The sequence below is a fragment of the Cervus canadensis genome, chromosome X (assembly GCF_019320065.1).
Source record: "Cervus canadensis isolate Bull #8, Minnesota chromosome X, ASM1932006v1, whole genome shotgun sequence".
Lineage (NCBI taxonomy): Eukaryota > Metazoa > Chordata > Mammalia > Artiodactyla > Cervidae > Cervus > Cervus canadensis.
The window spans coordinates 95,709,814-95,721,817 of NC_057419.1; the positions used below are offsets into that span (position 1 = coordinate 95,709,814).

At 37.8% G+C, this 12,004-nt stretch overlaps 1 protein-coding gene across 1 annotated transcript in view; it reads right to left on the minus strand.

The window, feature by feature from the left end:
* IL1RAPL2 (interleukin 1 receptor accessory protein like 2) overlaps positions 1 to 12,004 on the minus strand; it is a 1,253,914-nt gene that overhangs the window by 17,041 nt on the left and 1,224,869 nt on the right. Inside the window, exon 9 of the mRNA XM_043459580.1 lies at positions 2,783 to 2,926. Within this exon, the coding sequence (XP_043315515.1) occupies positions 2,783 to 2,926 (144 nt within the window). The remainder of the gene's footprint in view (positions 1 to 2,782; positions 2,927 to 12,004) is intronic.

Here is a 12,004-nt window from a genome sequence, read left to right on the forward strand (position 1 = left end):
TTCACCATCAGGAAGTGGTTCCTGTTTACAATGCAGTTCTGCTGCAGCTGCTAAGTCACTCAGTCGTGTCCGACTCTGTGCGACCCCACAGACAGCAGCCCACTAGGCTCCCCCATCCCTGGGATTCTCCAGGCAAGAACACTGGAGTGGGTTGCCATTTCCTCCTCCAATGCATGAAAGTGAAAAGTGAAAATGAAGTTGCTCAGTTGTGTCCAACTCTTCTCGACCCCATGGACTGCAGTCTACCAGGCTCCTCCGTCTATGGGATTTTCCAGGCAAGAGTACTGGAGTGGGTTGCCAGTTCTTCTGGGCCTCTGCTAAACATAGTACTAAATCCTTTAGCTTCTAAAGTGCAAAGACTGTGTAACTTTGTGGATTATTATGTCCCCAATGCTTACTATACTACCAGTGTGTGTATGTATAGGATTAATTCAGATGAAGAATATATTTAATATGTAAGTAAATACATCATTCATGGTGCTTGGTACATAGTAGACACTTAGTAAGTATTTAATGATTGCATAATTCAAAGGTCAAATAAATTAAGCAAGCATTGATGAATTGAAATGAAATTAATTATATCAAATATGTTTAAGAAGTCAAAGTAGATTTTATTTTATAAAAAATACGGCATTTTATAACGACTTTCAGGAAATGCTACTATGGATATGAATCAAAGAGAAAACATGAACAAAAGGTACATGGGTACAACTATGGTGTGTCTTTGAGATGTCAAAATATTTAAATAAAGAAATGAAAAATTCAATAGGCTATCTAGCTGACATTTGGCATCACGAAACTGGATATATCTAAAAGGCTTTTAATATTCATTTATTCATCCTCACTATATATCTGCTGACTTTTTAGTATTCCATTCAACTAGTACAGAGATTGTGTGTTTAAGGTACAAGTTCCATGTAGGAATATAAACTATTTTAATTTTCCTTCCTGCTGAAAACCCTTGAAGTCCCCCACCATTGCATTTTTTTCCCTAAAATAATTGGTTTGGAATCAATACACTCAATTCTCTAGCCAAAATGCTCTAGATTACTTGTCATCTTTGGTCACTTGGGCAATATTGAAGATATGGATGCAAAATGTCCTATGATATTAGCATGAATTTAATCTTACAAATATGTACTACAACTGATCAGTTAGTCTGGATTATCAGATATGGATGATGAAAATAATTATTTCAGATGAACTTAGTAAATTATATCACCTCACTTACAGAAAGTTTTAACAAATTGCTTGTAATCATGACCTAAAGCAAGTGAATCACAGTAGACTCCCTTTCATGTACTTTCATATAGACAATGCATCTTTAACACTCTTAATTGCTATTCCCATTTAGCCATTCATTGGCACTTGGAAAACAGTGAAATTTTCCCCAATAGCATATTCCATCTCATTATTTTATGTGTAGAGGTTAAGGAGTCAGATTTTCCAGTGTTAATTATTGTATACAGAAACTGAAGGTAACTGACTACATTTTCATACATATTGTTGGAGCCTATAATCATGGTCAGAACAGGCTTTAATTTCTCATTTTAAAGATATATCTGAAAAAGGGCCTGTGATACTTTTAAATAGGCTGCTACAATCATTAGGTGAAAACACTGCTTTGATAATAAGCATGCACATGTATTCATCAAACAGCATTTCTCTAATTTACTGCAAAAATATAGAAGTCAATTAGAACATACTCATATCATTGTTCACATAATAGTAACAATAAGACCAATATCAAAGGTTCCTCAAAAATTTTGATGTTACCGTCACCACTCTGTCCTTCTCCTATCACTATAAAAATAAAACAAAATCATAAACTCTTCTCCTTTGAGGATCTCAAAACAAAACAAAAGCTCTAACTTTCATTATTCTAGTACAATGAAAACTAAGATTTAAATTTGGCTTTTTAAAGTAATGACTTACAATTGGACTTCTTTTTCTTTTTTTATCTTGGCTTAGCTTGGGCATTCCATACACACATTTCCAAGGCTTATAATAGTTTGCTGGTGAAGACTGTATGCATAAGGAGTGATATGTCATGATTTCTTATTAGTTTTGATTGGGAAGTATGGTAGTTTGTTCTCTTGAAAAATTAACTCATTTTTGAATGTTCAAAGAAACAGGCTCAGTACAATGTTTTGCTAATATCTCATTTATAAGATTTCCACAAGCCATGAATGGCAAACATAAGAAAATTATAAGCTACAATCAGAATTTTTTTCCTTTGAAGTCACCTTTGAGAATTGTTACAAAATCACACAAAATATGTGGGTCCAGATGTACTATTAGCTTTAAATCGAGTATCTCTATGGCTATTAATATGTTTCTTGAATAATTTGGGTTTTCTTTGATGCCAGGAAGAGCTAAATATGATCTGTACCTAAATTTGAATTTTCTAGAGAAAAAAATAAATTTGGTTCTTAATTTGTTTCTTAGTAAGGGTTTTGACAGCACTGGTTGATCTCCTGACTAACCAATATCTCCTTGTTAAACTATTTTTTGAAATAATTTCAAGAAATAAAACCATTTTAAAGAACACCCATATATACTTTACCCAGGTTCATCTATTGTTAGTATTTTATTACCTTTGCTCTCTTTCTTGATAGATTAAAAGCATTTTTTTTCTGAATTATTTGAGGGTAAATTGCACTAGTCATACCCTTTTAACTTTAAATTTTTCATCTTGTATCTCCTAGGAATAGGGATATTCTCTTACATAATCACAAATTCATGCTTTTTAATTGAGCTTGAACAACAAAAGATAGCTTACCATCTGCAATTTCATCACCTCCAAAATGCTGTCGGTAGAAGAGCATTAATTCAATATTGTAGCATTTGTAGATGACCACAAGCAGTACAAGGAGGAGGAAGATTGCTCCCAGGCCTCCTGCAAGCTCAATTTTGTAGATTAAATCTGGAACAAATAAAATAAACAGAAAAAGGTAATTAAATCATCAATACTGAGGAACTTCTGATATTTCTAGTGCCTAAAATGTACAGCCCATTGTATTTTTCTTTACAAAAGATTCTTGATAAGTGCAGTAAGTAGATGTGTTCTTGATACATTTGTGTAAATCAATTTTTATCAAATTAACTCTCTTCTAAATATTTGAAAAATTTTACTGTTGAAAGTGATAAGTCTATCTGAAAAAGAATAGTATCTGGCACTTTGTTTTGAACACATCTATATCTCACATGTATACTTTTGCTTGAAGTGTATTTCAGGAAACTATTAGAGTTGCCTTTTACTGGGTTCATGTCCATTATTTTGTTGTTTCTATGAAATTATCTTTTGGCTTAGGAAGATTACCATCTAATACTTCTTAGGCCACAGGCCCTATTCTTCTACAGGAGACCAGAATCATAAAATTATTCTCAGAATCAAATAAAATCTAATGAGCTTGCAGGATTTAACTATTTCATTTAATCTTGGTAGAACATAACCCAATAGAAGGTAGGCAGGGGAAATTAACTTATCCATTTTCCCTACTTAATTGGATAAATGACTATAATTTATATGCAATATAATATGCCCAGCGGGGCTAAGAGAGTATGAGAAATCCAGGCTAATCACTTGGCCTATTCAGCGAACACAAAGGTGCCTGATAGCAGCCTAAGGTTGTTCCAGTGGGGCACCCCTAGAACTGTGACAGTTGGAAAATTTAAATCAATACATAATGGAAGGAGACTTAATATACCCCAGGCTCAGAGAATAGTGACTTACCTGTAGCTTAGTTAGTGATATTACAAAATCTAGGGTGTATCATCAAAAGAGGAGATAGTATCATGGAATTTAGAGAAAGGGGAAGTCAGAGAAGAATTTAGAATATAAATTCAGCAATGTGCAGAGGAGAAGTGCTGAATCTGAAAGACACCAGACCAGAGACGTTTTCCACTTTGGCACGGGGAAATTCACTGGTCTCAACAGAACACAGGTAAACCTACCTTATAATGACCTAAGTTCCCTTTAATCTAATCTCATAATTGCCAAGTGACTCTTTTATTATTAATTCAGCTTACCATGTAACTACAAACTGAAAAAGAAAGTGGCATTTTGGTTTGTACATTAGTTGTTTACGAGTTTCCTTGGCATCAATCAGCCTTCCTGGATGCATCATTTCTGGCCAAAATCAAATTGATGACCATGACAAACTGCCATTCTTGAAGGTCTCTTGACAAGAAGATCATCAGTCATCTGTATTTCCCTGAGATTGCCCCTTATCTCTATATAGGCTTATTGTTTAAGATAAATTAGGTTCAATGTAACAATAAGAAAAAAGATAAATGTATATAATATATATTACAAGTAATGTATATTATAGATAAAATTTTCTACTAGTCTACCATCTATTCTCTAAGTAATCTGTCAGGGCAGGAATTACTGATTCAAATTCATCAATGAAGAATCTGACTCAGCAGTTTGTTCACTTACTCAAGGTCTTATAGCTAGTAGACCTGAGAACAGATATTTTAATTTCAAATTTAAGGTTCTTTTTATTGCACCACCGTTTTGTAAGCTCCATCCTGGAAACTAACTGTGAAAAGCCTTCTCTTTGTTCCTCCATAGAACTATTGGTAATACTTCTCAAAAACATATGACTTGCAGTGAACTTTGGCTGCTTCTGTCCTTTACATTTTGAGGAAAGAAGCTAAACTACAATTGCCAGGCAGAATGCTAGGACTTAGCAGATCTCAGGCAGGTTATTGAAGGGTATTGAAGAATTCTGTAGCTATACCAGAAAGAAACAAGGAGCTCCTTCAGTTCAGTTCAGTTCAGTTGCTCTGTCGTGTCCGACTCTTTGTGACCCCATGGACCACAGCACTCCAGGCCTCCCTATATATCACCAACTCCCGGAGTCTACTCAAACTCATCTCCATTGAGTTGCTGATACCATCCAACCATCTGTCGTCCCCTTCTCCTCCTGCCCCCAATCCCTCCCAGCATCAGGGTCTTTTCCAATGAGTCAACTCTTTGCATCAGGTGGCCAAAGTATTGGAGTTTCAGCTTCAACATCAGCCCTTCCAATGAACACCCAGGACTGATCTCCCTTAGGATGGACTGGTTGGATCTCCTTGCAGTCCAAGGGGCTCTCAAGAGTCTTCTCCAACACCACAGTTCAAAAGCATCCGTTTTTTGGTGCTCAGCTTTCTTTATAGTCCAACTCTCACATCCATACATGACTACTGGAAAAACCATAGCCTTGACTAGATGGACCTTTGTTGACAAAGTAATAGCTCTGCTTTTTAATATGCTGTCTAGGTTGGCCATAACTTTCCTTCCAAGGAGTAAGCATTTTTTAACTTCATGGCTGCAGTCACCATCTGCAGTGATTTTGGAGCCCAGAAAAATAAAGTCAGCCACTGTTTCCACTGTTTCCCCATCTATTTGCCATGAGGTGATGGGACCAGATGCCATGATCTTAGTTTTCTGAATGTTGAACTTTAAGCCAACATTTTCACTCTCCTCTTTCACTTTCATCAAGAGGCTCTTTAGTTCTTCTTCACTCTCTGCCATAAGGGTGGTGTCATCTGCATATCTGAGGTTATTGATATTTCTCCTGGCAATCTTGATTCCAGCTTGTGCTTCATCCAGCCCAGCGTTTCTCAGGATGTACTCTGCATAGAAGTTAAATAAGCAGGGTGACAATATACAGCCTTGACATACTCCTTTTCCTATTTGGAACCAGTCTGTTGTTCCATGTCCAGTTCTAACTGTTGCTTCCTGACCTGCATACAGATTTCTCAGGAGGCAGGTCAGGTGGTTTGGTATTCCCATCTCTTTCAGAATTTTCCACAGTTTATTGTGATCCATACAGTCAAAGGCTTTGGCATAGTCAATAAAGCAGAAGTAGATGTTTTTCTGGAACTCTTTTGCTTTTTTGATGATCCAGTGGATGTTGGCAATTTGATCTCTGGTTCCTCTGCCTTTTCTAAATCATCTTGAACATCTGGAATTTCATGGTTCACATATTGCTCCTTGGAGTCCAGCATATGAGTAAAGGTTTTAGGTTTCATGGGGAGATAGAGAATTGGGTATTTTAAAGGAGGTGGAGTAAGAGAGGAGATGGTAGTGGCCAGAGACAACATAGCCAGTCAGGAGAGTCACTAAGAAGAAATGTAAGAAATATGATGCTATACTTTTTGAGTAGGAAGAGGGGGAGGATGGGGGGGAAAAAGTCAGTGAAGCTGCTTTGAAAGACAAAATATGTTAATAAGTAGAATTATGAAGGGCCTCATATGAGCAGGGACAGGAAATTGGAATCTGTCTCTATCCTGCCTGCTGTAAGAGGTGGTCATTTGGAAAATTAAGTCACAAAACTTCAGATAAAAATCAATCCTATGTCATATTAGCTCTGCCTCCTGTCTTCCATATAGAAAGTGACTCCCTAGGAACCACTGCCTGCCTCTATGTGGGTGATAAGGCAAGCTTGCTTATGAAACGTCTGTGGGGCTGCAATATCATAATCTTCACTTGTTTTCTTAGCATGTTACATCAATTATGCATTTTAATAGCTAGTGTTAAATTGAAAGAGCAATATGATTTTCTTTGGTTTACTCTGAAAACTGAATTCTCTTTGATCTTAGATTATTGATTGTCTTGATTCAACATGTTTTTCCTGTTGCAAAATGTTCATTTAATGTTGTAATTTTTTATGAACTCTGTCTCTCTCCCTCAGTGTCTCTCTGGTCAGAACAGCTTTGAACTGTTTTCAAAGTCACTTAATGGGATTTTTCCCCAGCAATTTCTGTGTTATTTACAGAGTAGAGTTGCTATTAGGTGGATGGAAAACTTCAGCAGCAGGAACAATTTTTGCTCCCAAGTAGTAGACACCTTTTTCAGCAGTAAACTTATGGAAGAAAGTTGTGGTGTGAAAAGTCCCTTTGTGGTTTTGGGGTTCATTTTATAAAAATGTCTTTGAAAGATATTACCTAATGATGGCTGTTTACATTGAAAACTGTGGATCTAGATCCTGAGATTCAGCCAGTATTCCTTGATTCAGCCAAGGCAGTCACATTAAAAGGGAAACATGTATCCTATAATCAGAGGGCAGAATTGCCATCAACCAGATGACACCTGGCTTTTCTCTTGTCTTCTGTTTTCAACTGCCATTTTCCATCTCAGCAGGATCTATACTTCCAGGGACATTTCCTGACTGAGAAGGTGAAAGTCATTTTATTCGAACTGTGTCATGTATACACTTCACAAGGATAGAGATAGCCAGAACAGGAAACATATATGTGACTGTAACTTTTTCTAGGCACCCAAAGTACAAGTGTAGTTCTTTGTAACCTTCTTAGTTTGAACCCAACCAGTTCTTCACTTTGAATGCGAAGATCAGACAACATAAGATGGGACTAACAGCAGTTGAAGTCAAGGGCCTTGAAATGTTCTGAGCTTGCTCATAATTTGGGAAACAGGTTAGGAGATCCCACATGAGGGTTTCCTATACAGGTTGGGGATTCAGGGTAAGGCAGTAGCACTAGGAATGAAGAGAAAGAGAGATTCATTGATATGTGTCTGTGGTAAAGGGAGCACACCCAGAGAAAATATAATCATCAGAATTTTCCTAGCACTAAGTTCAGAATGTTGGCTACTCAAATAACTTAGAATGAATTTCTTACTAAAATGTTCATTGTACTTACTGGCAAACAGTTTATCGGAGAGCGAGGAAGTGGTAGGTTAGTAAATGCAGGTAGAAGATGCATACATAGGTAAGGGGCATCTTGCTTTGAGAAAGGCTGACACTGTTAACTGTATATATTAGACATGAGTTGTCACTTTACAAAAGGTCCTTTCCCTTTGTGAAAAGATTTATGAAATGTTTCTTCTCTATAATGATCACTTAGGGCATTTAGATATTTGATTGTATCATTAGGAAGTTATTTTTCCATAAAAGGAGCCATACTCATATTCCAAATGGAAACACTGTGGCTACTAATGCCAGGCTATGTTGTGATAAATCCTGAAAAGTTCAACTTTAAAGGAAATAACTGAAATTTTGCAAGATGAACTAGAGTTCAGTCTGATTTAATATGCTAGATCAGGACCATAGGGCTTCTTGTTCTTTTCTGAACATCTACCATACTATTGAGAGCTCCCAAGTAAAATGGAATAAGGGAAGATGAACTGCATCCTTTTGTGAAGCACAGTGAAAAAATTCAACTGCTACCTAAAACAGAGAGTACAAACTGGTATACCATGGGCCAGAAAAAAAAGGTTTTTTGGTCTGTATGTTTCCCCAAAAGTCGATACTAATACTTAAAAATCAAAATATTGTATATTCAGTCTTTCAATTTCACTTGGAAACTTTGAAGCTCTCATATCCATAGGTTCACTTTTCAGGAAGCATGACAATAATCTTCTATGAAAGAGTAATGACTGCCCTTTAAAGCACAGCATGTTTTCTGTAGCCTATGTTTAATATCCAGCCTTCCTTTTCTTTTAATTGCCACATCTACCTGGCTATTGAGGTCTTTGTGTTTTTATCCCCCAATCTGGAAATTTAATGTTTTGAAAAGAGAAATGCATTCAGATAACCCAGAATAGATACCAGTCAAGTCCAGATCTCAGGGAAATCCTCTCTTTACCAGTCCTTATCATCCATCCTCCACCTAACTGCTCTAGTCATCTAGGAGGACCATTTTCACCCAACAAATGCCTTTGAGCACTTACTATATTCTATGTGCTTGGGATACAGCAATAAGTAAAGCAGGGAAAAGTCCCTGTTTTTATGAAGTTTACATTCTAATGTGTGTATGTGTTGGGTGTTGGGGGAGACTAGTAGAAAACAAATATGGAATATGATATCAGATAGTAGTAAATAGAGTAAACAGATATAGAGCCAAGTGAGAGGGAAAAGAATGTGATGGGTAGTCCATCAACGGATGAATAGATCTAGAAAATTTGGCATATGTACACAACGGAATAGGCTTCCCTGAGGGGCTCAGATACTAAAGAATCCACCTGCAATGCGGGAGACCTGTGTTTGCTCTCTGGGTTGGGAAGATCCCCTGGAGGAGGGCATGGCAACCCATTCCAGTATTCTTGCCTGGAGAATCCCCATGGACAGAGGAGCCTGGTGGGCTATAGTTCTTGGGGTCACAAAGAGTCAGACATGACTAAGTGACTAAGCATAGCACACAACAGAATATTATTCAGCCTTAATAAAGAAAGAGATTCTTGTCATTTGCTACAACATGGTTGAACCTGGAGGGCATTATGGTAACTGAAATAAGACAGACAGAGAAAGCTAAATATAGTGTATGATATCACTTATATGTGGAATTATTTTTAAGTTGAAGTCATAGAAACAGAAAAGAGAAAAGTGTTTGTCAGGGGATGGAGGGTAGGGGAGAAAATAGGGTGAGATTAGTAAAAGGGCACAGATTTCAGGTAGGTGAATATGGTTGGAGGAGCTAAGGTATAAAATGGTGACAATAATGGATAACACTGGATTGTATCATTGAAATTTGCCAGGAAGGTAGAAATTAAATGTTCTCACACACACAGAAATAAAAGATAGATGTGTGAGGTGATTGTTAATTAACTCAATGGGGGGAGTCATTTCACAACTTACAAATCATCATGCTGTACACTTAAAATATCATACAATTTTGTTTGTCAGTTTTACCTGATGGCTCAGACAGTAAAGAACCTGCCTGCAATGCGAGAGACCTGGGTTCAATCCCAGGGTCAGGAAGATCCCCTGGAGAAGGGAATGGCTACCCACTCCAGTATTCTTGCCTGGATAATTCCATGGACAGAGGAGCTTGGTGGGCTACAGTACATGGGGTCACAAAGAGTCGGACATGACTGAATGACTAACACTTTCACTTTTTTTAACTCAATAAAGCTAAAAGAATGTTTTAAAGAAATAGATTGGGTAGTACTATCTTATAAAGAGTGACCAGGGAAAGGCCTATTGAGTAGATAGTATTTAAACAGAGATCTGTGAGAAAAGAGGTAGTGAGTCATTGGAACTGCTGGGGAAAGAGTGTTCCAGGCAGAGGAAGTAGCAAGTGCAAAGATCAGGAACCAGGACCATGCTTGGTGAGCATGAGAAATAGAAAGGAGGCTAGTGTATGCAAAGTTTAAGGCAGATTGTGGTAGAAAATGAGATCAGAAACGTCTTGGAGGACATGGCAAAGATTTTGGGTTTCATTCTAAGTGTAACAATGTGGTGGTGGTGTGGTTAATTGCTACGTCAGGTCCGACTCTTGTGATACTATGGACTATGGCCCACCAGGCTCCTCTTCCCTTGGGATTTCCCAGGCAAGAATGCTGGAGTGGGTAGCCACCCTCTTCTCCAGGGGATCTTCCAGACCCATGGATCAAACCCGCATCTCCTGCATTGCAGGCAGATTCTTCACCAACTGAGTCACCAGGGAACTGAAGGTTCTGTAATTGGATGGTTCCGACTAGAGAAATGATATGATTTGACCTGAGTATTTAAAGGATAAATCCAGATGCTGTGTTGAGATTAGACTGTAAGGGAACAAGGGACAAGCAGGAAGACCAGTTAGGGGGAAAATGCAGTGAGCCAGGTAATTGATGCTTGTGGCTCAGACTTAGATGGCAACAATAAAGGTGGGGAAAGTGCTCAGTGTTGATGTGTTGTAAAGGCATAGCCATCAAATTTCCTGCTAGACTAGATATAGCATGTGTGAGTAAAGAAAAAGTCAAGGATGACTCCAAGGATATTTGGCCTGAGCAACTGGAAGGATGGTGATGGAGATGGAGAAGGCAACTGGAGGATCAAGTTTATAGGGAGGAGAAATCAGGAATCCTGAGTGGGACAAGTGAAGCTTGATATGCCTACTAGATATGTTTGCTAGTGAAGTTTTTGAATTGTTGTGGAATAGGCAGTTAGGAATACAACTCTGGAGTTTAGGCAAGAAGTCCAAGCTAAAGACATAAATTTGGGAGATGGCAGCAAATAAATCATGAGCAAAACTGAGTTGGAGATGGAATGAACTCATCTAGGGACTGAGAAGAGGGGACCTGAAGCCTGGGGAACTCTAATGTTTAGAAAGATGGGAATTAATATTCTCAGTTATTCATGATTTAGACACATTTCCTTATAGAAGCCGTGGGAGGCAGCAGTTTTACAGTGTACCTTGGTTTCTAGTGTCAGATTATTAGAAGTGAAGGGCTGCTAGTGGTTACTTTACTTATCAAAGGAAAATGGATTTATTTTAAAACTCAAGGCTATTTCTACCTCTACTGACTGACCATATGATAAGACCCCCCTCATTATTTTTTCCTCTGAGCAAGTTTTTAATTATAACACTTTATATATTTTGTGCAATTTTTTGTTTCATGAGTAAGGTTTGTCTTTCTTTGTGCCCTCACTGCCCTGCAGACTATAAACCCCATGCAGACTTAAGGATGTCTATTTCCTAATACCTAACACAATGTTTGCTATACATGCTCCTCAATAATAAAAGAGAACATTATTCTTTCATTAACCAGAAGGGGTTCTAAGTGCCTATTAGTGGTGAGACACTGCCCAAGTTACTGAGGATACTTAGGTGCAGTCAAGTCTGGCTTGGAGGATCTCTAAGCCTAAAATGAGACTGAGGTGGACAGGAACAAAACTATCCTTGCAACAAGGTTATCTGGACATGATCAATGCCTGCCTTTCATGTAGGTGGACAAGTGGTTGCTAAGTGCATGCAAGCTCCATTTAATAACACTTTGAGCATGATATACTTCATATCATATCATTATTATTTGAACCTCAAAGTGACTCTGCAAGGTAGGTATTATTACCCCTATTTTATAGATGAGGAAAGTAAGGTTTAGGCTGTCTAATCAGACAAGTTACTCCTACTAAGGCAGGTAGCTAAGTCAGTGGCTGCACTGGGATCTCCTGAAGCATGGTCTCATTTCACTGTCCATGTTAGACTCCTCTATACTTAAACACTCCATTATTTTAAAACAAAATCATGTCTAGCAGAGTCAGAAATGGTGCTAGAGAGATAAAAGCAT